Here is a 20,918-nt window from a genome sequence, read left to right on the forward strand (position 1 = left end):
TCTAAAATTCTTCATTTTGCAGAAGCCTGGATGGATCACGGAGTTACGGAGGATGAGGTTCGTCAAATGTTGTGCAAGGTGATTCGCAACGTACACGGTCGGGAACGATTTCGTCGCTACCAAAACCGGAAGCGAGAACGGGAACTGACTGAAAGTTGTATTTATTCGGATGAAGATGATTTCTAATAAAGATTGACCGATACAATTACTAGATTTCTTCTATGCACAGCTTAGCCACACGTTATGGATAACTCAGGAAGAATGTGCTAAAAGTTCAAAATATTTTTGTTCCAGCAATCAAACCTGGAGCCCCTGCCACAAAACTTTTGTTTCCGCTAACCGATCCGCATGCCGTCATTCAACTGGAGGATTTTGTTCGGATAGATCCTAACATGAGACGCAAATATGTAAGTAATTTGTACCACAAATCACAATGTTTTACTTCCCTAAATAGCATAGTTGTACCGTTTAGGGGAGTAAAATGTAGTCAATACTGGATCAAATATCACAAACCAAAATTGTTTGTTTCATGACAAAAACGTCCTGTCTGTACTAGATTGACTTATCAGTGTTGCTGTTTTGTTCCTTTAGATTAAATTTCTGCGCCGCATCAAAACACCACGACAAAGCCTTGAAGATACGTTTGGTAAAATCTGCACCGATCAAGCCATCTTCCGTCATTTTAACTGGACGTCCAACAAGTCCTCCCAATCTATGACGCAGCGAGAAACACTGCAGCATTATTGGATATTCACAGATTGTTTGTTTGGTAAGTATCTCTATCGAAGCTAGTACTTCATTTTTAACTCAGAACTGTAAATTCTTTATCATTGTAGATGTCTATGATACTAATATTGTTCTTACCATTTCAGAAGCTTGGAGCAGTCACGGATTTACCATGGAAACGTTGAAATCAAAAATGGCAAGCGTTATCAAACGCATCTATGTTCGCAACAACGTGCGCAATTTTCGAGCTAGGTCTAAGATTGTAGAGCTTTGAAGATTTCTAGGATATGAATAAATGTAGAAAAACGATATTTCCACTTTTGAAACTAATTCTGAGACTTGCTTATCATTAATCATTCTAGAAAGTAACTTTTTGCTTAATTTCATGGCATGGAATCAGCTGAACCGCCCCAGAGAATTTCACATCTTGGAGTTACATCGCATTCCGCTGCTGGGTTCAACTTTCCTATACGATCGGAACAAGCAATAGAGAAGCTCGAATCTTCCGTTCGATGTAACGAAAAATCCAGGAAGCAATATGTAAGGTTGATTTGCTTTGGATAGAAAAAATAAATAATGTTCGATTGTGCGTAACTTTTGCATATTTTTCAGATTAAGTTCCTACGCTCGAAACTGACCGACGATCAAAGCGTTTTCACCGTGTTTCAACACATCTTTACCTACCAATCTCTGGTCGGATACTGCTGGACGAAGCGTTCCAACTTGGAAAGAAAATCCATGAGAGATTATGAAATCTTCACTAGTTGCATGTTGGGTAAGTGTTGGATCGTGTACTAGAATGATCCTGAAATGTATGCCTTAAACTACACATATTTTTCAGATGCCTGGCAGTGCAAGGGTGTAACGGAGCAATCCCTAGCCGAGCACATCCGTCACGTGATCAGAAACGTAAATATTTCAAAACGGAAGTTGAAAATTCGACTAAGGAAACGATATTCTAGTACTTCATTTAGTAATTGAACCAGTACTGTTTATTTGGAAGTGTTGGAGAAGCCAAACAATAAATGATCCTTTCAAAATAATTTCCAACGAAGAGATTGTCATTGAGATGCTTTTCAAATTCTAGCACTACGTTTAAACCAACAATTTCGATTTCTTTTGTATATTCTCTAGCCAAAAATGTCGCCAAGTTGCGGAATCGGTTGCAAAGTCTCAACAAAATGATCAGCATGGCGTCGAGTCGAAACGAAAAGATGCAACTGGAGGTTCAAATCTGTGACGTCAACAAGGAACTGCAGGAGTTACTTAAAACTGCCGAGCAGCAGAAGCAGCGTGCCACCGCCCATGTTGATGGTTTCCATTTTCCGTTAAGTTCCATGGTCGAAATCGAACGATTGGAGGAAGCCGTTCGGAAGGATTTCGATGTGAGGAAGCAATATGTGAGTAGCGAATGTGTTCAGGCTTGGATCAGACCAGACTAGTGTTATCGTATTCGTTTCATGACATTTTCAACCGATTTATAGAGCATGTTAGGCGGAGTAGTAGATTAGTTGTAATAAGCTGGAATAGTTAGCGTTCAACTAACTTTTATTACTGGCAAACAGATAAAGATGATGTTATTTGCCAACAGAGTTAATGCCTACTTAATTCTAGTACTACAAAATTATGGCATACATTTAACATTTCATTATAGTCTTTTCAACTACTTTTAAACAACTTAACGTTTGGAATCAAATCAAGCATAAAGCATTTAGGGCCCATATAGCCGAGGCGGTAAACGCACGGGTATTCAGCATTACCATGCTGAGGGTGACGGGTTCGATTCCCGGTCGGTCCAGGATCTTTTCGTAAAGGAAATTTCCTTGACTTCCTTGGGCATAGAGTATCTTCGTGCCTGCCACACGATATACACATGCAAAAATGGTCATTGGCAGAGGAAGTTCTCAGTTTAAAACTGTGGAAGTGCTCATAGAACACTAAGCTGAGAAGCAGGCTTTGTCCCAGGGACAGTGTGTGGATTTTTATCGCGAACCACTGAATGGTCCATGCTCAGCAAGTGATACATTCGCGATTATAACATTTCATGAACCAACATGCTCGGGAACGCTCCCCGAAATGCTGTTCATTCTCTTGCCCGGTTCGATACGAGAGTGCAATCAAGAGAGAAGATGCTCGATGACGCTAATGAAAGCGATGCATTCGGTAAGAATATTTTATTGCCATAATTCTTTTTTTTATTGTGACTACACAACCTGCAACGTCATGAATACAGTTAAATTAAATAGTATTTCACGTTTTTAAAGCGAAAACGCATTAAATACTGATGAAAATAACGATTATTCACAGTTGCCCCAAGCCAACGATGAGCGATCATCGGTAAGTGTTACACTTAGCGATGCCCGCTCATCGCCGCAGCTTGTTTATATCGGAGTATCCTCTTTGTGTTCCTTCGTGAACCATGCGACTCGACGAGAGAACATACACCGCTTGGTAATTGAAACAGAACCAACAGAAGGGAAGAAAAACTGCCGAGTGGTTCACTGATCACTTTTTCGTCCAAACACTGCCCAGGGAGGACGTTACGCCAAGAAGAAGAAGAAGATAAAGCATTTTTCACTTTTCAACTCTAGGTACGCTACCTGTCGCTCAAGAAGCCCCCAACGATGGACGTAACTAACTTTTTCTCGTATCTCTTCACCGACGATGCTCTGATGGGCTACAACTACTCCGGAACCAACAACATTGGCGATTCGAAGATGCCAATGAGGAACTATGAAATTTTCATCGATTGTATGATAGGTTTGTCTCTCTATACACTATTTGGGTAAGTACTAGAATACAATTCGTGAATTCACTTTCAGAAGCATGGGCTGATCATGGATTGACGCACATACTGCTCGAGGAGAAGATCAAACTTGTGGTGAGAAAGCTTACCGCTCGACGTCGCATGCAGAAGTTTCGGCAGAGAAAATCAATGAAAGTTTGAAGCTTGTTAAATAAACTTGAAATATTTAAAGAACTTTGTATATTTTTTTATTGACTTTAAATTAAAATTAATGTATGGTAAATGACTACTATTTTTCACTATGGATTTCAGATCCCCTAAAACCACGAAAAAAGGTATTCATGAGGACGGTAGAACTGGATGAGTGTGCTGCGGCAGATGATGAACAGCGCTATATGTTCATCGTGAGTCGAAAGGGAGGTATTTTGTTGGTGCACGAAAACCACATCTATCGATCCAATATGCGTCGTCAGGGTCCCCACAAGAATATACTGTACTGGGAGTGTGTACACAATCGTTCGCAGAAGTGCCGTGGGCGACTCAAGAGCGAAGGGAATTTCCTGTTCATTTCGAACACCAATGGTGAGTATTGCGTTGACAGTTGGCTTATGAATTTGAATAACTAAGCAATTGTTTTCTAATTTCAGCCACGCACAATCATCCGTCAGATTTGAATCGAATCAACCGATCTAAGGTCGGAGGAGAGCTGACATACCGCACATTCTTTTCACTTTTCAAATAACATGTTTCATTGATGATAAGAAATTGTTTTCAATTATTTTGCAATATATAATGTCGATGAATCTAGTACTATACCATCCATACTAATTTTCGATATCGTTGACATGTTTTCATCGTTTCATTCTAGTACTGCACATGCTTGTTGTTCACCGTTGGTGGCAATCTCTGAGCAATGATGAAATTACTCTCATCATGAAGCAATACATAATGTCGAATCATCTAGTACAGAGTAATTCACACTATTCCTAGATATGGTTGAAATATTTTCATCTTTTATTCTAGTACTGCACATACTTGTTAATCACAATTAGTGGGAATCTTTGAGTCGTTCATCTATGATTAAACTCAATCCAACTAATTTTGCTAACATTTTGCAACTACAATTTCAGTTCAGAAAACGTCTCCGACATGCGATGCCCCGCAGTATGTCATTAGCAAGTGTGGAACCGTTCAGCTTCGGCACAATGGTCATCTTTTCAATCGACACGTCAAACGAGACAATATCACATACTGGCGCTGCTCGCAGTTTACCGTGTACAAGTGTCGCGCTCGGATTAAATCCGTTCTCGAAGAGTTTTTCATGTTGAACGTGGAACATAACCACCAGGTAGTGGCCTCACCCAGAGCGTACGGATCTTTGAAGCGACTGAAACAACAACTTGCAAAATATTAATAAACTACACATGTCTTTGGAAGTCAATCTAGTACTTCACTTTATTAAATTTAGGAATTCTCGTACACCAAGTTTTGCATTGATCTAATGATTCCAATCCACATTTCAGATTTCTATGTCCGGTACGTTTTTCCGGATTTCAAGGAAGTCGCAAGCTAAAAGTAGGAGAGTTCAGCTATACCAAAAACAAGGAAAGTGCAAACAAAACGTACTGGTCTTGTGCGAGGGCAGGCATGAGCAAATGTAAAGCACGGGTTCTAACCTACACACTGAGAAACGGGGAAGAAAACTTGGTGGTTCGGTATGCAACACGCAATCATGAACCATTCTAGTACTGCAATCTTATATGATACTTTGTAAATAAAACATTAATGAGTTGGTGGAAACTGTGGTGGACTTTTCCTCTATGCCCTATATTTGCATTACGTTGAAGCATAACTAATCAGTTAATTTGGATTCCATTTTAGTGTTTAAAATTGTTAACATTGAAGAAATGGAAGATGATCAACCCAAGGAAATATACTTCACCGTCGGGCAGCGTGGTTGCGTTTTGCTGCACGTTGATGGCTATAAATTCGTGAAGAATCGTAAGGGGGCATACAAAACCTATTGGATCTGCGCTAAAAAGGTGAGTTAGTCTGTTTATGCAGAACTTTTTTTAACTAACAAATTTTAATTTATTTTCAGGGAAGTACAGCCTGCAAAGCTAGAGTCATCACCCCGGCAAACAGTGAGGAGAAAAAGGTTCCCACGCTGATAGCCCGCAGCGGAACACATAATCACCCTGTATTCGTAGAGCGAAAATCCCGCAGTTCTGCTACACATAGGATTTTACTTTTCGAAGACCCATAGTTAAATAAATTTATCTCAACTGAAACTTTGTGCATCGTGCATTCGTTTTGAATCCGTTTTGAGTGTCGTTTTTGCATTAGTTTTGGACTAACGGATTTCTATTTTCCTTTATAGATGGCAACGACGTTGACCAGATTTACTTCATTGCAGAGATCATCGGTTCTGCAGAGGGAATGAAAACTGTGAAAATACCCGCAAAGAAGCAATGTAGATCCAAATCCGCAACGATGCCTTCGGCAAACAATGAAATGTTCAATTTTGAAAGCGATGGTTCACCTTCGAAGCCCACCTACACAACTGGCCGGGGAAATAACGTTCTGAACTATCAGGGCCAACGCTACATCAAGAACAATGCGCACAGCGGGAAAATTTACTGGAAGTGTACCAAATGGCACAGTGGGTGCAAAGGACGTGCCATTACCAACGTGCTGATTCCGGGCTTGGTTGTTCTGAAGAATACGCACAACCACGAACCATCGTAATTTCATCAACGGCGGTTTTTGATTTGAGGCCAAATAAAATGATTTTCAAGCAATATTTGTTTAGTTATCTTGAGTTCATAAGTTTCCGCAATACCAATGGTTGAGAAGTCAGTTTCTTTGTGAACTTTAAAGTTTCTTGAGAACCTCTTGTTGAAATTTCTGAAAAAATCGCCGCAAACTTCAAACACAGTTTCAATGATCTTTTAATTTATTGTTTAAAACTAGTACTACGTGAAACAGTGATGAATCGTCATGTAGCAAAAAATCACCCCAGTAAAATAGTGATAGTTTGCGCTGCAATCGTTTTATGAGTTTCCATTTCACGTAGTCTCTAATGCTTATCCAATCTAGTACTACGTCGAATAAAGCATCAACTCTTATACAGTTTAGCGCCCTTTCATACCAACTTTATGCACTAGTTCCAATCGCAACCACTTCTTGCATCGCCTAATTTTAGCCGTGAAACATCCAGTCAAAACGATTGCTACTTGGTTGTGGATAACGGAATAACAACATGCAGTACTGGAAGCGCAATTAGTATTACAAATGCAAGCTTAGTTGTGATCGACGAAATCAATCTATCACCATGAGACGTCATCGGGCGTCATCGGAGGCAGTAGTAGTAGTAGTAGTAGTAATTAACTGGCCCACGGTACCACGACAGGTGAAATTCCTTAACAATACCTTCCTCAGAAGAAGCAGCAGACCATTGGCTGTCACAGGATTCTTCGAACAATCTGTACATCCAGATCATGATCAAACAAGAGATAATAAAACTGTTGTTTTGAGCTTTTATTGTTCGTTAAGTTTGTAATACATGATTACTCTAGTACTTAACAGTAATTCCTTCAAAACATGACGTTCTATCATTTTCCACAGAATCCTTCGCCAGGAGGGAGATTTATGAACGGTTTATGCTTCCGAAAGCCGGAATGGAAGTGGCCCGGTTCGGGATCAGCCAACGAGGAGCGAAGAAACTGATCTGCCATGGATACGAGTACGTCAAGGATCGAGACTTTCCGGATTCGACCAATTGGCGCTGTGCTTTGTTCCGCCGGCAGAAGTGCCGCGCCCGTGCCATAACCAAAATCATTGACGGTATCACCTACGTAAGGCTTACGAACGATGCCCACAGCCACGATGTCCGGATGTACCGGAGGCATCCAGTGATTATTACGAAAGCGGACGAAATGGAGTCTGCATAAGAAAGAAAGTAGTTTTTTTGTTGAATTATTGTGAGAAAAATATACGTATATCAGAATGGGTTCATTGTCCTGTTTAAGCTATGTTTCCTTTAGTAGTTCCAATGACATACTAGATCATTACTGCACTAATACAAACTATTCGCATTTTTAGGTGTTTTCGAACCGGCTGTATTCGGAACTACTCGTCGTGGTCAACAGAAACTAATACACAATGGGCATGCGTACACCAAGGATCGACAGTCGGCGAAGACTTGCAACTGGAAATGTTCCCTCTTTACGCGGTACAAGTGTAAGGCTCGTGCCGTTACGAGGGACATCAATGGTGTGGTGTACGTGAAAGTCACCAACACGTTACACTACCACCCGGTGGAGCAGTACAAGATCAACTACCGAAAGGGGTTGGGCGTTAATCCAATGAGTTTGGCGAACACTTTTATCCCGCATGTCAAGGATGAGTCGTTTTGAGATGTGCAAGTATCGGTTATAAGTAAGAGTAGGGTTTCTCGTCGCAAATAAATTATGTGTTTTAGTGTTATTTTAGGACTTCAGTAGATATATTCGCCCTAATGAAACACTCTGTAAGATGACCTCCGATGACCAATTTTTATTTACTAGGAGCAGAAATGATTCTATTTCAGTTCTAGTACGTCATTTTCATTTACTAAACTATTATGTACTTTTAGATGACAAAGCTGTTTTCACCGAACGAGCCCAGTACGAGTACACCTCCCGAGGAACGCAGCGCTTGCTTCATGGCGAATATTACTTCAGCAAAAACAAAACCAACGAATCGAGCGGACGGGTGAACTGGAAGTGCCAATTTTACCAACGGCTGCGCTGCAAAGCAAGGGCCATTACGAAAAACATCAACGGATACGAATACGTGCGCGTCACCCACGAAGAGCACACCCATCGCAAGGATCTCACCGAGGATGAGTTCCGTCGTCCCAAACGGAAAAGAGATTTCTGAGTTAGGAAGTTTGGGAAAGTAACTGCGACACAACCATTTGATGTAGAATTGCATGCCAATGAGTTTTAATAAAAACTTATTTATTTTTCATTGTATGAAATTACGATTAGTAATTCTAGTACCTCGTTTTTAGTAATAGCCTAATAGTTTAGAACGACCTCATCAAATTATTATTTTCTTGTTCACTGTGGAGTAACTTGAGCTATTACCAATTTAAATTTATTTTCAGGCTGTTTCAGCTTAAAAAAAAAAGAAATGCATCGAAGCGATTGTGTAAATCTAGTACTTCAATAGAAAAAAAAAAACTTATAACGGCCGAAAGAACCCATTTGCTCAAAAGAAGATGACATTCTAAGCCATATTTTATCATATTTACATAGCTCTAACCTATTCATATTTTTCCATCCAACCTATCCCAAACAGTTAAACTGAAAATTGTTCAATATTCGACACGCAAATCGGACGAGCACTACGACGATGATGATGAAGACGGCGACGGTGAGGATGATGAAGCAAAGACCCAATTCCCGTTGGACCTGAAGATGGTGGTAGGCCGCAAGGGACGCCCAATGCTGCTGATGGGTGGCCACGCCTTTTTCCGCAACAACACCCACAAAAGCAAAACCTACTGGCTGTGTGCCAAGAGCCGTTCGCTGAAGTGTCGCGCCCGAATCATCACCCTGGACGGCAGTGCCGGACTGATCCTCAAGAATCAGATTCATAATCATCCAGCGGCGTTGGAAAGGTCCTAGGCGAGGATAAGAGTTATCGAGTTCGTGCTGTGACATAACGTCACAGTACTTGAACAAAATTTTGGTTTTCTCTATATAATACGTTGTGTAGGCCAGTGTTGGGAATACTCACTTGTAAGAGTGATAATCACTTGCTTCTATCTCAGTCCAGAATCATACTTTAAAAAAATAATGTTTGAAGGGCTTTTAGATTGTAGTTTAATCTAAAAGTTTGCCGAATAAAGTAAAGGTCGCAGACGCATACCAAAATTGTGAGAGAGCTGTGAGTACGAGGTGAGTAAAATTCGTGTAATGTATACTCACCTTGTGCTCACAGCTCTCTCATAATTATGGTATGCGTCTACGAGCTTTACTTTATTCGGTAAACTTTTAGATTAAACTACAATTTTCCCTTCAAACATCATTTTTTGATAGCATGCTTCTAGAATGAGATAGAACCAAGTGAGTATAACTTTTCGCATGTGAGTATTCGCAACACTGGTGTAGTCATTATTTTCAGCAATTGAGCGTATTGTAATTTGAATTCTGTGCAAATAAAATGCCCGAAATTGAGTTGATCTAGTACTTCAATTACTGAATGGGCAATGAAAGGTAAATAACTTGCAAAGCTTCTGTTTGAGATTTCCTTTTCTTTTGAAATAAAGGTTCTGTTTTTGATTGCACCAATCGTGTTTTAGTTTATCTCACTCTAGTACTGCTATAAATTCTACTAACATGCTACATTCTTTTTTCAGTATCTACAGTTATCGAATACGTTACGGAGGAAAAGGTCCAAAATAGAAAACCGATCAAGCCCACTCGCTCCAAGCGGACCAAACCCAAGCACAACGTAAGCGAGATTATAAACAGTACCCAAGGAGTCCCCGTGGTGTACCAGAACACACGTTTTGGAGCGGCTCAGGTACTCTTGGAGGACATGGTATACTCGTTCACCTACACGAAGAACCAAATAAGCCACTACAGATGCAGCCGATACAGGAGCCAACAGTGCCCGGCCGAGGTAGTTGTCAACAACAAGCTGGTCTACTATCTCTGTGCTGCCCATAATCACGATTTGGCTACCGGTCAGCAGTTGGATGGTATCTGCAGGTCGTATCTAGCTAGAGATGCGACGTAAGTTTTGATTGGATGTGGTTGCAATGTACAAGAATGGATAAAATTATGTACAGCATTCCTAGATGGCCAGTAAAGAATGCGTTGACCTGATTCTTTCGGGGCCGGAAAAGTCACTCTCCGATATCATCTAGGGAAAGTTGATTATATCTCGTGGAATCGCCTAATTCTGTCCAAATTTATGTCATACTTCTTAAATAATTTCATTGGTATTTCTATATTAGATTGCAATACTTACAGAATTCATAACATGATTATTTACATAGCTATGTGAAGTACTAGATTAAGGAAGAATACAAAATCAAATACGGCACGGTAAAGGCTGGGTATGCTGCGCAATTCAGATCCCATTGTGATCCACTAGCCTCTGCCCAGCAACTCCTATCCCTACCTCCACGCGGTACCGGCCGGAAACTATGAGCAACCTTAGGGAAGATCGGGTAACCAACCCCGGTGGGACCTTTGGTCGTAGGCTGACAGGGAAGGGGGGGTTTGCTTCGGCAAACCTGAGCGTCTGTTCTCCAGGAGGAGCGGCTCACAACAGCGTCTGATCCCCATGTTAGGGGCGGCTGATCTACGTCCGAGTGCCAGGGAAGGACTCTAAGCTCAACTGTGCACTATGGTCCTCCGGAAAGTAGGGGGTTGGTGTCAGGCCCTACGAGCCAGCCGTAAAAACCCATTGTAACGGAAAATCAGCAACAGAATAATACGAACCGAGACCAACGGCAACGACCCCAGCGAACAAAAAGGACTTGCGATTGGAAACTCGGTACGTGGAACTGCCGATCTCTCAACTTCATTGGGAGCACCCGCATACTCGCCGATCTACTGAAGGACCGCGGGTTCGGCATCGTAGCGCTGCAGGAGGTGTGTTGGACAGGATCCATGGTGCGAACGTTTAGAGGTAATCATACCATCTACCAGAGCTGCTGCAACACACGCGAGCTGGGAACAGCTTTCATCGTGATGGGTGATATGCAGAGGCGCGTGATCGGTTGGTGGCCGATCGACGAAAGAATGTGCAGGTTGAGGATCAAGGGCCGATTCTTCAACTTCAGCATAATAAACGTGCACAGCCCACACTCCGGAAGTACTGATGATGATAAGGACGCATTTTACGCGCAGCTCGAACGCGAGTACGACCGCTGCCCAAGCCACGACGTCAAGATCATCATAGGAGATTTGAACGCTCAGGTAGGCCAGGAGGAGGAATTCAGACCGACGATTGGTAAGTTTAGCGCCCACCAGCAAACGAACGAAAACGGCCTACGACTCATTGATTTCGCCGCCTCCAAAAATATGGCCATACGTAGCACCTTTTTCCAACACAGCCTCCCTTATCGTTACACCTGGAGATCACCACAACAGACGGAATCTCAAATCGACCACGTTCTGATTGACGGACGGCACTTCTCCGACATTATCGACGTCAGGACCTATCGTGGCGCCAATATCGACTCCGACCACTATCTGGTGATGGTCAAACTGCGCCCAAAACTCTCCGTCATCAACAATGTACGGTACCGGCGACCGCCACGGTACAACCTAGAGCGGCTGAAGCAACCGGATGTCGCCTCAGCATACGCGCAGAATCTCGAAGCCGCGTTGCCAGACGAGGGCGAGCTCGATAAGGCCCCTCTAGAGGACTGCTGGAGTACAGTGAAAGCAGCCATCAACGACGCAGCCGAGAGCACCATCGGGTACGTGGAACGGAATCGACGAAACGAATGGTTCGACGAAGAGTGCAGAACGGTTTTGGAGGAGAAGAACGCAGCGAGGGCGGTAATGCTGCAGCAAGGGACTCGACAGAACGTGGAACGTTACAAACAGAAGCGGAAACAGCAGACCCGCCTCTTTCGGGAGAAAAAGCGCCGCCTGGAAGAAGCGGAGTGTGAAGAAATGGAACTGCTGCGCCGTTCCCAAGAAACACGGAAGTTCTATCAGAAACTCAACGCATCCCGCAACGGCTTCGTGCCGCGAGCCGAAATATGCAGGGATAAAGACGGAGGCCTCTTGACGGACGGACGTGAGGTGATCGAAAGGTGGAAGCAGCACTTCGATCAGCACCTGAACGGCGTGGAGAACGTAGGCACGGGAGCCCACGGCAACGGAAGGAACGACGACGCCAGTGCAGCGGAGGACGGAAATGAACCAACTCCCACGCTGAGGGAAGTTAAGGATGCCATTCACCAGCTCAAAACCAACAAAGCAGCTGGTAAGGATGGTATCGCAGCTGAACTCATCAAGATGGGCCCAGAAAAGTTGGCCACCTGTCTGCATCGGCTGATAGTCAGGATCTGGGAAACCGAACAGCTACCGGAGGAGTGGAAGGAAGGGGTAATCTGCCCCATTCACAAGAAAGGCGACCATTTGGAATGTGAGAACTTCAGGGCGATCACTATTTTGAATGCTGCCTACAAAGTGCTATCCCAGATCATCTTCCGTCGTCTGTCACCTAAAACAAATGAGTTCGTGGGAAGTTATCAAGCCGGCTTCATCGACGGCCGGTCGACAACGGACCAGATCTTTACCGTACGGCAAATCCTCCAGAAATGCCGTGAATACCAGGTCCCAACGCACCACCTGTTCATCGACTTCAAAGCGGCATACGATAGTATCGACCGCGCAGAGCTATGGAGAATCATGGACGAAAACGGCTTTCCTGGGAAGCTGACTAGACTGATTAAAGCAACGATGGACGGTGTGCAAAACTGCGTAAGGGTTTCGGGTGAACTATCCAGTTCATTCGTATCTCGCCGGGGACTGCGACAAGGTGACGGACTCTCATGTCTACTCTTCAACATCGCGCTGGAAGGTGTGATGCGACGAGCCGGGCTCAACAGCCGGGGAACGATTTTCACAAAATCCGGTCAATTTGTGTGCTTTGCGGACGACATGGACATTATCGCTAGAACATTTGGAACGGTGGCAGAACTGTACACCCGCCTGAAACGCGAAGCAGCAAAGGTTGGACTGGTGGTGAATGCCTCAAAAACAAAGTACATGCTGGTAGGCGGAACCGAACACGACCGGACCCGTCTGGGTAGTAATGTTACGATAGACGGGGATACTTTCGAGGTGGTGGAGGAATTCGTCTACCTCGGATCCTTACTGACGGCTGACAACAACGTGAGCCGTGAAATTCAGAGGCGCATCATCAGCGGAAGTCGGGCCTACTACGGGCTCCAGAAGAAACTGCGGTCGAAAAAGATTCACCCACGCACCAAATGCACCATGTACAAAACGTTAATAAGACCGGTAATCCTCTACGGGCACGAGACATGGACCATGCTCGAGGAGGACCTACAAGCACTCGGAGTTTTCGAGCGACGCGTGCTAAGAACGATCTTCGGCGGTGTGCAGGAGAACGGTGTGTGGCGGAGAAGGATGAACCACGAGCTCGCTGCACTTTACGGCGAACCCAGCATCCAGAAGGTGGCCAAAGCCGGAAGGATACGGTGGGCAGGGCATGTTGCAAGAATGCCGGACAACAACCCTGCAAAGCTGGTGTTTGCAACGGATCCGGTTGGCACAAGAAGGCGTGGAGCGCAGAGAGCACGATGGGCGGACCAGGTGGAGCGTGACTTGGCGAGCATTGGGCGTGACCGAGGATGGAGAGCGGCAGCCACAAACCGAGTATTGTGGCGTACTATTGTTGATTATGTCTTGTCTTAATGATGTGGAACAAATAAATGTATGTATGTACAAAATCAAATACAATATTCCTACACTATCAAGAAAGTTTTGTTTATGATTTAGTTAAACAGTATTGAATTGACATTTCATCAGCGAGAACTGTCACTCTAACGCAACAATCTTTCCAGAGGACCGTGAAATCACCTTCATTGTGGGAAGACTCGGCAACATGCAGTTGATCATCGACGGCCACCTGTACACCCGGTCTCAAATCAGGGAACGCATCATCATTTGGCACTGCTCTCGGCAAAGATCTGGGTAATTTAGGCATTCGATTTACATATTTAGAATAACTTCGGCAGTGACAAGTGTGTTATTATCCTCCACAGATGCAAAAGTCGGATCAGCACCCTGCGAGGCGAACCGGGAACGGCCTACTCCTTTCGTGAGGACCACAATCACGAGAGCAAATTTGACTTCAAAAATAGGGACATTAAGGTTCTCAAGGTGGCCAAACTGTTGATTGTTGGCAAAAACCGTTAGATTGCGTTGATTTTAATTTCAGACTAAACAATAAAATAGAAATTAGTTTTTCGTAACTTTGGTCTTGATTCTGTTGGACACTGTTTTAAATGAAAATTTTTGGAAAAAATAGTTAAAAAATTATAAATTTCACTAACCCATAAAAATGTTCATTGCAGATAATAAATCTGATGAAAGTAATATCTACGTCGTGTGCACCGCCGAAGGGGAGTACAAGATTCAGGAGAAACCTGCAGCTAGACAAACAAAAACTACCAAAACTCCATTCAAGGCTTCGTCGCCGATGCGGGTTGTTTGCATTCTAGGCGGATTCACATTTCCAATCTCCGATGGCGATGAAGTGGAACGATTGGAAAAAACCATATCGGAACGGGCCGACATTCGCGAGGAATATGTAAGATATTTTCATTTGGGAGGGAAGTAGTACTAGAGTGATATTGCTAGATTGGAATGGCATTTTTCAGGTAAAATTGTTGAAGCGCAAATCGAAACATATCAAACTATTCCAATTTATGCCGTCAGTTTTCTCGGATGAAGCTCTGGAAGGATATAACTTCAATGGAGCAAACGTGCTTGGTAGGCGCAAGATCGCCATGAAAGGTTACAATATTTTCAGCAGTTGTTTCATGGGTGAGATCAACGGCTTTGACAGTGATAACGATGTATCATGTTAAGTCTTATTCCACAGATGCTTACGAATCGGAAGGGCTAACCATGGAAGAACTAGCCAACCAGATAACCACGGCCATCAAGCAGACTCGTAACAGAATACGCCAGCGTACCTTCCGGGCGAAGAGATCTATCAAGAAGATGTTGGAAGATAAATCGGAACACTAGCTGGTTGTGTTAGTTCTGGAGTAAACTTGAAATTTCACCGATAACCCATTGGAACTGTTGTAGGAAAGAGTTAGTTCAGTACTCGATTAGATTCATACGTGACCGATTATGATTTTTGTGCTTACTGTTTGATTGGAACAAATCAACTTGATATTTCTCATGCAAACAATATAAAAACAATCATGATTCTTGTACACATTGTACAAATAAAGTTATTATTTTGTCAAATAAATAAATAAGTTAAAGATAGAGCTAGTAGGAAACAGAGAAAAAAAACTAAATGACAATAATATCTGAATTAAGTTGTAGAACACTGCGAGACGGCATAGCTTTATTTTTAATCTAGTACCTCATTTATGCAACATCAAACCACTTCAAACTGTTTTCTCTATTCAATAGAAATAGTCGTGGAGGACATAAAGCTGGAAAGCATTCCCATCCAAGTGGATTCTACACTTCCAGCTAGCGGTAATGCAGTACTAGAACAAATAGCAGAATCTCACAAAGATGAGGATATAAAGTTGCATAAAGTAGACCCACGTGTACATGAAAATGCGGCCGGCAAACCACTCCATATGCAGCTTAAAATCAGCCCCAAAAAGCGACGTCCTCCGAGTAGAAAGCAATCTAAATTGCTCCGCGTGGCTGGATTTGAATTTCCTCTGACATGTGAAGAAGATGTCGACCGGTTGGAACTGATGGTCAAACGGAATCCTAACATCAGAAACCAATATGTGAGTTTTCATCGGATGTTCTGCCCTCATTTTGCCTCATTATGATTTTTAATTCTTCCAACAGATCAAATATCTGGCAGCCAATAAACTCCCAAACATGGAGATTGCTCACATCCTTTACCGATTTTTCAACGACGAAGCCCTCTCAAATTTCAACTGGACTGGCCAGGAACGGTACGACTCTAGTGCTTTGGGTAAAAAGAAAGCCATGCAAAAGCTCGACATTTTCAATTCATGTATGCTAGGTAATTCTAATGCTTCGTTCTATTACCAACCCGACTTGCTTGCACAACTAACACAACTTTCCATTATCCAATTGCAGAAGCGTGGTCCAGTCATGGTGTTACACAGGACGCTCTGGCTGGTTCGCTGAAGAAAGCTGTGCAGCTGGTTGCTCGACGGCGGTACAATCTCATCTACAATCAGCGGAAACGAATTCAAACGCTGGATCCCGAACACTGACGTTTTCCAGTGGAGGTCGTGACATGACACAGCTTCATACACAGTTATCATTTAACTAAAATTTTCTTCTAATCTAGTACCTCTGCTGAGTTTTACCTTCTTATATTTTGATCGTAACTAGAAAAATACAATATATTTCTTTTTGATATAGATCTTCACACGTTCCAATCGTTTTCAGCTGACAAATTCTTCAACGAAAATTTCTTTCAATTTTATACAACTAAGTTTTTTTGTTACCCTTACAGCAACTACTGGGAACAAAATGGAAACGTCTACCACTTATCCGAAAATTGAAATCATCTCTCAAATACGATTGCATCCACCACAAGAAAAACCAACGATTTCGCGACTGCACGGTTTACTGAGAAGATCTAGCGCAGAAGGGGCATCTGGAAAAGTTCCATTGTACAGCGGCAGCGACATCTACATAGCAATGGAGGACCTGGTAAAAATCTATTCTCTCTACACTGCCCGACTGCTGGACATAATATTCGGTAGAGAGATACTGGTGGGTGCTTGCACTAGACGACTGGTGGATGATGGTGATTTGGAACAACTGGATTCTCATAAACTGCGATCTGTGATTGGTAAGGGCGTTTCTCGGCCTGTTGGGTAGTACCAGATAGGTATTCAATCAACACTTTTTTTTTGTTTGCAGTGCATGTGATTAATGTTTTCAAAAAACAAAACATTGAAATATCAGAGTCGACTGTATTGGAATACGTTCATCATCGGCTTTGCTTCCTAAATCAAGTGAAAAGGGAGTAGTTGTGTAAAAGCAGGCTGTTTGATCGAAAACTTTACTAGTACTTTATCAGTACAACTTTCTGGTGCAATATTTAAAAAAAAATGATTCGATTTGTATGGCTTCATACAAATCGCTGCACTTTTTCAACTTACTAACATTGTTCTTCTTTATAGATCAGCGTAATCTGAAACAGGCATTAATGGTTATCAACGTTCCATGGAATCGAAAACAGTATTGAATTGTTGATTTCGAGGAAATATATAAAATTTAAAAAATCAATGAATCTTATACTTCTTTACATAAATTGAGCCATTTCTACCACTTGATGTATTCTAAAGTAACCGTTCTTGTATCGTTATGCGTTTCCAGGCTCCCCTAAACTCCGGGCGGCCAAGTTTGGTTACACCCAGAAGGGAAGGGCAATGCTGCTGTACAACGGATATGCCTACATCAAAGACCGCCAGGCTCAGAAGAGCTGCAACTGGAAGTGCTCTTTGTTCGGAAAGCTGAAATGCCGAACCAGGGCCGTCACGAAGGAGGTTAACGGGCGGCAGATGATGAAAATCACCAAATCCCTGCATAACCACACTCGCGATGTGTACTCGTTTGATAAGTGTAAAAAATCTAAAGAATAAGTTTCTGGCAAAAATGTCAGATGTTCTTTTACAATGAAACATAAGCAAACTTTTTATTGTATCTGTAATCAACTTAGAATTACGTTCCAAAAATTATCATAATAATAAAATGTACTCTTCTATAACTTATGTATACATTCTAGTACTTCATGTCTTAAGACATTGTTTCGAGTATATTTTTGGTTGTATTCTATGCCTTCCTTGTCCTCATTATCACTTATTTTTCTCTCTCAGAGATTGAATGATATCGGGTCTTCGTTTGGTAAATGTAGTACCAGAATACTAAGTGCAGACAAACTGAAACCTAATTGATACGACACGAGTGAGTCACTAACACTTTTATCTGTATCCCCAACAGGAAACGTAATCTATGTACTGTCGAAGCGTGGCATCAAGCATCTGTTTCACGATGGAAACACCTACACTCTAAATGAGCGACCCTACCCAGGGCAGCGGTCCCGAACGTGGAAATGCTCGTTGTACTACCGGCTCAAGTGTCGCGCCCGCATTGTCACCACTGAAGCCGATGGGCTTCCCAAGCTGTGGGTGGTCGTTGCTGAGCATACCCACTCGAAAGTGTTCCCCAATTTAAGCCATAAATTTCGCAGTTTGTTCTAGTGAGTTGAACAAATTTGACAATCTAGTCTTTTATTCAAGGATCTCAATGTTTTATAAGTAAACAACCATGCATGCTTTAAGAGCATTTTTTACAATAGGAATGATGCGGATTGTTCGTAAATCTACTTTTTTTTATTATATTCCAGTTATTCATAATATATAGGTATTCAGTAGAGTGCGTCTGATGGAGTACTAGATTTGTAGTCATGAGCTATATAATGTCCATGATGTTTACACTGTTTCATTGCAGAAAAGAAGAATTTCTCATCTCATCATACAAACATCCAGCTCAGTACCATACATCTAGTACCACATCGATCCTGCCCTACAGGTGTAGTTTGCAGTCAAAACTTTGCAGGCACATGGTAGGATGGCACATATTTCCCAAATGGAGGAGAACGTGCCTCTGGAGCCTATCTACTGATAGGCTCTGGCTACGCATATTGTATTTTCATTATATAATAAGAAGTTCTAGATACTGGATACCGTCACTTTCAGAATATCACAGTTCTTTGGTTGATTTGCCATATGTTTCAATTACATAGTTCTTTTTGCTACATTGTATCAGTAAACGTATCATGCTTTAACGACTAATTTATACCATTGCAGATATTGTTTTCGTGGTGAATAACGTGGGTGGCCTTCAACTCTGCGTAGATGGATATCCCTTCATCCGATCGAGGACAATCGACGAAGTTCAGTATTGGACGTGTAACCAAAGAAAACGACTAGGGTAAGTGTCGATGAGAATCTGCTCTTTTTGTTTTTTTTTTCTTCAAAAGCTAATCATTTCAATTGGCAAGCAGCTGCCCGGTTCGTGCCTCCGTACGTCGTCGAGAGAAAGGACAAAAACCTCTGGTTAAGCTGAGTGGATGTCACAACCATCTGATCATCACGGAGCGCCAGAGATATGGAGAGAGTTCCATGCTAATGCAAACAATCGCACGTGGACGCCAAGTTGTAGCAGAGAAAAGGAAACGTGCCACTTCGAAGCAAAGGCGAGCAGCAGCAACGGAATAGTGTTTTTTTTTATTTGAAGAATAAACATTTGAGAGAAGCTTCGTCATAGAGTTCTAGTACTACATTGATTTGTTTCGACCTTTGTGATTTGATCTTAAACGACGAAAAGTTAAATGAATAGTTTCTTACAAGACACACAGTTTAAAATCTGGTACAATTCATCAGTTTGTATAAATATTCTTGTTAGTACAAGCCGTCGTAACTAGTTTATAAATAATGTTAACAGTTGTTTCAATAGTTCTCAATAGTTACATTTGTTTCTTTTCATGCCTCCTCAGTCAAACGAAGATATGCCGGAGCACAGATCGAGTACCGAGGCGGAGACGTGACGTTTTCGCCGAGCTGCCGCGGTATGCCAAAAATGACTCTGGAAGGGTACGTCTACATTCGCAATGCTGGCAATGCCACCAAAACGTACTGGCTTTGTGAGCGTGGTAAGCGATTCAAGTGTCGCGCCCGTGCGATAACGTACCGAGGCACGGGGCGTATTACCATCAACGAGCATTCCCACAACCACATGCCGGGATTTTAGGATAAAAACTCGAATTAGTGGAATAAATTCAATGATAAATTATACTCTGTTTTGCCATGCATAAATTTCGTAGTACTAGATTATTGTCGTTCATTTGTCACTGTCATCCTGTCTCAGATACCTGAACTGATAGTGATCTTATTCATTCCAGATACCTCGCATCCAACCCTCAACAGACTTCTGTTCATCAAAGGACAACGTGGCCCGAAACTGATCTTCGATGGATATTCTTTCAACAGAAACAAAGGCCACGGTCAAGCCACCTACTGGCGTTGTACGAAACATCAATCGCTCGGCTGCAAAGCTAAATTGGTTACCACAAATCTTGGCAAAAAGATTTCCATTGGTACTCCGGTTCACTGTCACAAGGCTGATTACGGTCAGCTGATCTGAATGATTGAAGGAATAAAACAGACTGGGAAGGGTTTGGACGACATTAGAAATCGCAATTAAAATGTTGCCTATGTTCTAGATTTTTGAAACTGTCCTTTGAGAATGTGTTTTCCATGCTTTTATGCTCTCTACGGTTACAGCCGTTATGTAATGCATTGTAGAACACTACTGAAAATGAAGCACAGCCTTGCTTAGGCTACAATTTTGGCGCATTTATTTTTAAAAAGTGATAATGTGCAGGATATTTTCATCTAGTACTGCGTTTATGTTTTCTTCGAAACTGCAGTTCTTTCTCGTTATCAAGTGCGGTCATTTGTTGTGTCATTCGTGTACCATGCCTGATAAAACATACTTTGAATTGTTCTTTTCAGATCCACTGAATCCTACCCTCAACAGACTGCTGTTCATAAAGGGACAACGCAGTCGCAACCGACAGCTGGTCTTTGATGGATATTCTTTCTACACAGACAGACACCGAGACGAGTTCACCTATTGGCGTT

The 20,918-nt window shown here is 42.4% G+C and overlaps 1 protein-coding gene across 9 annotated transcripts; it reads left to right on the forward strand.

The window, feature by feature from the left end:
* Window positions 1-201: 201 nt before the first annotated feature.
* LOC115264267 (LINE-1 retrotransposable element ORF2 protein) lies at window positions 202-20,067 on the forward strand. 9 transcript variants are annotated; one of them, XR_009996679.1, is made up of 17 exons: window positions 202-407; window positions 592-769; window positions 873-1,266; window positions 1,339-1,501; window positions 1,568-2,126; window positions 3,318-3,486; window positions 3,549-4,054; window positions 4,120-5,514; window positions 5,574-13,954; window positions 14,085-14,214; window positions 14,286-14,833; window positions 14,904-15,069; window positions 15,128-16,010; window positions 16,075-16,255; window positions 16,333-18,472; window positions 19,083-19,206; window positions 19,280-20,067. XR_009996679.1 is itself a non-coding variant. In XM_062847371.1 (9 exons), exon 9 carries the CDS (start codon window positions 11,146-11,148, stop codon window positions 13,933-13,935), a length of 2,790 nt encoding a protein of 929 aa, XP_062703355.1. In that variant the 5' UTR covers window positions 202-407; window positions 592-769; window positions 873-1,266; window positions 1,339-1,501; window positions 1,568-2,126; window positions 3,318-3,486; window positions 3,549-4,054; window positions 4,120-5,514; window positions 5,574-11,145; the 3' UTR covers window positions 13,936-14,001. The 9 variants fall into 9 exon arrangements, 1 of the variants encoding a protein (XP_062703355.1); XR_009996680.1 differs by having other exon boundaries at window positions 16,333-17,059; window positions 17,131-19,206; XR_009996682.1 differs by having other exon boundaries at window positions 14,286-14,403; window positions 14,598-14,833; window positions 16,333-19,206.
* Window positions 20,068-20,918: the final 851 nt, after the last annotated feature.

Source organism: Aedes albopictus, chromosome 1 (assembly GCF_035046485.1).
Source record: "Aedes albopictus strain Foshan chromosome 1, AalbF5, whole genome shotgun sequence".
NCBI lineage: Eukaryota > Metazoa > Arthropoda > Insecta > Diptera > Culicidae > Aedes > Aedes albopictus.

What these genes read in the sequence shown, in the direction of transcription:
- LOC115264267 (XM_062847371.1), top strand. Translation starts at nt 11,146, where the DNA reads ATGGTGCGAACGTTTAGAGGTAATCATACCATCTACCAGAGCTGCTGC.